We start from the raw sequence: 4,723 nt of genomic DNA on the forward strand, positions 1-4,723 counted from the left end.
AATCATAGGCTTCCTTGGCTCTGTTTCATGTTCTTTTGTGTTGTCTGCTACAATGCCACGTTGCTCTCATGACTTGCGTCCTTATTTCCTGGGTGACACTAAAAGGCCTCCCCAAGAAATAAATAGCAGAATGCTGAGCTCTCAACTGCAGAAAGTTCCCTGATCTCCCTCTTGTACCGAAGACCAACCCACAAGGGCTTCCTCAACATGAAGCTGGTCCTGGTCTTCTTGCTGGCCGCCATCCCCATTTGCTGCTATGCCAGCAGTGAGTTCTGTGGAGGGGTGGGTGGTGGGTCTGTGGAGCGGTGGGCAGTGGGTTCTGTGGAGGGGTAGGTGGTGAGTTCTGAGGAAGGGTGGGAGGTGAGTTCTGTGCAGTGGTGGGCTACTTTTAGACTACACACTGTTTCTGTTCTAGCAGAAGAAGCCCTAGCCCCTGAGCCACAGAATGTCAACAGTGTTACAAAACGTCTGACTAAATAGCCCTGAAACTCAATACTAGTCCACATAGTAAAGAGGCATCATAGATGCAGTGCTGGGGCGGTTTGTAATGTGTCACTACCATGCAGGAGGTCCCAAGGAGATGAGAGCGCTCCTGAAATCCATGGCAGGTCTTAGATTTGGATACAAGCTATTTCATAGAAATAGAGAAAAATATAAATGGCCGTGAACCTAAATGGGTTTCCTAAAAATTGTACTTTGGAATCTCTTTAACTGTGGAAAAAGTTATTTCTCAAACTGCAGCATGAGACCTAGGACTAAACAGTTTGTGAGCCACGACACAGACTGTCAAAGCTTGTTCTGACCCCTTCACAGTGGGCCACTTACATCCTAGTCCTGCTGGTAGAGAGGAGAGTTCACATTCCCCAAGTCCACTTGAAGTAATGACTGAAGGAAAGCTTTGTCCCTGAGAATGTAGTCAGTACAAACATGTCACAAATGCAATAGACTTTGTATAATTTGCTTTGTCTATGTTGTCAACTTCACTTATGTGAGACGCTGGTGCAAAATGACAAGAAGGTGGAGTTCTCAATTAATTTGACAGAAAAATCAGGGTTAACCTTGACCTCTTTCTCTTCCACTGGCTGAACAATGACATTAATTCAAGTACAAGCGTTTTTAGTTTATGATATTTTTGATGTAGATGATAGAGTTAAGGGTGACAATGGCTAATATTTATAAACTACTGTAAAATACTCAATGGGGTTCTCAAACTAGCACTGAGATGCGTCATGACTAGAAGAAAGAAAGACACAGCAGTTCACTGTGTCCCATCAGAACTTGCGTGTCATTGCTGACAAAGGTCAGTGAGGTTTGAAGTCTCTTGTTGGTTTGTTAGGGGCAAGTTTGCAGAACCTAAAGGAATCTTGCAGTCGGCTTCCATTTTCTGCATGACGTCACTTTGCGTAACAGAGATTCTGTTGAAGTTGCTCTGTGATTCAGATGCTCAAGTTAACAGAGCAAAGTGGATACTATTCTAGCCATGGTAGTTATAGGAAGTCTTAACATATTCCATAATATTCTAAAAACAGTGAAAAAATAATAACAATTCAAAGCTTATATGTGACTCAAAATTTCAAAATATTGCTTAGTATTGAAGAGAGCATTCACAGCTTTATAAAACAAGGAATAATATATGGCTGGAAAGTGGTAGAAATAAATCCTATTGAACATTAGCTATAATTCCAAGGACCAAGGAGTTAAGTGTGTTGAAAAAGAGTAAAACTGAAGCACGAAAGATCACTCTGACTCAGAACATAGATTTCACCATTAAGCATGTGATGTTAGTGCTATGTGTTGGAAGTACGTGTGAGCCTGCAGAAATGTCAAATACCCCTGGAGCTGTAGTTACAGGTGGGTGGCTTTAAGCTGCTTGACATGGGTCTTGGAATCAAATTCAGAGCTTCCAGAAGAAGAGTATCTTCTCTTAACTGCTGAACCTTCTGTCTGGCTTATTTTTTATTTTTGTATAAGTCTAAGGCAGCATAAGTGACCTAATGTACTTTATAACACCAGAGTTTAATGAACATTCACTCCAACATTTTAGTTCACCTAAATGCACAGCAGGTAATTTCTACTATAAGAAATGTTTAACACAATAAAGACTTCAGCAAATAAAAAACAGTAAAAAAATGTAGCAGGCTTTGACCAAACAATGACCCCAATATTTACCAGGCACAGCACAATGGCCTGCCATCTCTTTAGTGTCCTTCTCAGTGAAGGGTGTGTGAGGGTTTTACTTCTTTGTGCTGCCATGTCAGGGACAGAGTTCGCAATTTCTGAGTGGAATCTTGCAACCTGCAGTTTCTGTCCCAGATTTGGCAGTGCCCACCACCTTTGCTAATCTGTGTCTACCTGTCTCAACATGATGTTTGTGATGAGAGGTGACCCCTAATGAGTTCAGACCTCCAGTGATGAATGCCATGTCTTTCCAGGTTCTAATTGCCATGCAATGGATGACCTCATTGCACAGATTACTAACTCATCAGTGTCTGTGCCTGAGTTTCAGAAAGTGGTAAAGGCATATGCACCTCTTCCTTATGACCAAAAGGTTTTGGGCGAAGTGAAACAATGTTATCTAGAGCAGTCAGAGGAGACTCTGGCCAATTATCGAGTGATGATGGTAATTATACATTTTCCCTTTTTTGTTTTATATAACTATATATATTTGAATGATGTAAACACACACACATATATACATATATGTACATACTTATGTATTTTATATATTTATATTGGCGTATATTTGTATATATATACATACTTATATATTCAGATGCATATATTTCTACTAATGAGGAAGAACAGTTTCCAACGTTGTGACTAATAAGGTCCAAGCAAACATTGTCTGTGTACTAGTTTTGAACAACATAATTTCATATAGTAGTGACATTTTGTTCAGGAAAGCCATTGAAAGACACACCTCATATTCCATAGTATTTTGAGGATACTAAAATAATTAAAGAAAAACACAAAAACACAGGAGATGACCCAGAGATAACTCTCTTATCAATAACTTCCCAATCACACAAACACAGGTACACATATGCAACCATTCATGTTCATGAACAAGGACACACACACTCACACACACACACACACACACACACACACACACACACACACACACTTAAACACATAAGCATGTCATGACATGGAGAAAGCCCTCAAATTTTTAAGTCAGTGAAAAATATACTTGACTCTCAAGAAGTCCTGTTTTGGTTCAGTAACCATGGACCAATTCAGAGCAAGTACAGAAGACCCCAGTATAAGAACATCAGGACGAACAGTCTCTTTAAATAATAATAATATTAATAATAATAGTCTCTTTCCAAGCATAAAAATGTAGGTCCAAGAATTCATCTAAAGTGTCCCTGTTCCCATTCAAGCAACACACAGGTGCCAAATCTTAGAAATATGCCCAGTTTTAACTAAACCCACAGGAATACACAGTGCCTGAAAGTACTGGTGAGGGCTCTCTAGTTGCTTATAACAAATCTCAATTTTTAGAGCACTGAGGAATTTTTAAAGCCACTCTCACTGTTAAGCAAGGTTTCAATTGAGCAAGTGTTAAGAGAATAATAGCAGAGCAGTTCAAACTGAGGGTCATCAGTTACCTTCAGCCACAGAGACCTCTAGCTTCTGAGTGGGTGCAGAATGAATTCCTATGGAAACATTTGGGCAGGGGGAGGTTGGAATTTAGAGGCTAAGGTAATCAAGGGGAAATGTTCATAAAATAAAAAACATCTGGGTTTTTTACTCTTGTTTTCTTAAATGATAGAGCACATGCACCTAATCAGATTTTTCTCTGGAAGCTTTCTGGAATATTTAATAGTAATTGAAAATACTGAAAAAATAATTAAAAAAATAAGATTTTTTTCTTTTCAATATTGGACTCTACAATCAAAGTTCAAAATTTAAGTTGCTTCCTCATTTATTTTTCAGGATGCTATATACGACAGTGAAGAGTGTCCACAGACTTCCTAAAAGTTCCACGAGATCTTTAGCTCACAGGAATGAAGAGCTGATACCATAATTGTAACTTTTCTTTCTTGATTTTATCTTTCTGTCTATAAAGTGCAAGACTATTGTTGGAATCTCAAAGGCATTTCTTTCTACTCATTAAATTTATTTGCAAATACCAATACTTCTTTGTGTGATCTTTTAAAACTGGGGGCTTAAGAGGCCTGCAACCCTCCATTCTAGGACACACACCCACAGATGACTCCCACACAACCTTAAAGTGAGACTAAGAAAGGAGAGTGTGTGTCCCCGGATATTCAGTCCCCTCTCTGGAGAAGAAAGGAGAGTGTGTGTCTCCGGATATTCAGCCCTCTCTCTGGAAAATAAAGGAGGGTGTCTCTCCCTGGCCATGCTGAGTCCCCTCTCTGGAGAAGAAAGGAGGGTGTCTCTCCCTGGCCATGCTGAGTTTCCTCTCAGGTGAAGAGCTCAGCTACTTTCTCACCACCACCTCTATTCAGCATCCTTGGCATTATCCTGCTGGGGGTCAGAGGCTGGGATGTGCTCCTCGTCCTGCTGCCACCAGGGCTTTGTGTCTACAAGAATTAGGAAATAAAGATGGCCCCGCATATGCCACTCAATGAATACAGCTCCGCATGTAAATAGGTTCAGAGAAAGAAATCATGATCATCTCAAATGAGGGAAAAGGTTGCAGGAAAAGAGAATCTTCAGAGTCTTTTTGTTTGTTTGATTTTTGTTTTTGCAT

The 4,723-nt window shown here is 40.0% G+C and overlaps 1 protein-coding gene across 1 annotated transcript; it reads left to right on the top strand.

Annotated features, from left to right (window-relative positions):
- The first annotated feature begins 207 nt into the window (after nucleotides 1–207).
- LOC142851373 (secretoglobin family 2A member 2-like) lies at nucleotides 208–3,984 on the top strand. Its single transcript, XM_075975226.1, has 3 exons — nucleotides 208–265; nucleotides 2,433–2,620; nucleotides 3,943–3,984. Exons 1-3 carry the CDS (start codon nucleotides 208–210, stop codon nucleotides 3,982–3,984), a joined length of 288 nt encoding a protein of 95 aa, XP_075831341.1.
- The last annotated feature ends 739 nt before the right edge of the window (nucleotides 3,985–4,723 follow it).

Source organism: Microtus pennsylvanicus, chromosome 5 (genome assembly GCF_037038515.1).
Source record: "Microtus pennsylvanicus isolate mMicPen1 chromosome 5, mMicPen1.hap1, whole genome shotgun sequence".
Classification (NCBI taxonomy): Eukaryota; Metazoa; Chordata; class Mammalia; order Rodentia; family Cricetidae; genus Microtus; species Microtus pennsylvanicus.

Coding starts and splice junctions, on each gene's coding strand:
- LOC142851373 (XM_075975226.1), top strand. CDS start 208: ATGAAGCTGGTCCTGGTCTTCTTGCTGGCCGCCATCCCCATTTGCTGC. Junction 266..2,432: donor CATTTGCTGCTATGCCAGCA/GTGAGTTCTGTG, acceptor ATGTCTTTCCAG/GTTCTAATTGCCATGCAATG. Junction 2,621..3,942: donor CCAATTATCGAGTGATGATG/GTAATTATACAT, acceptor TTTATTTTTCAG/GATGCTATATACGACAGTGA.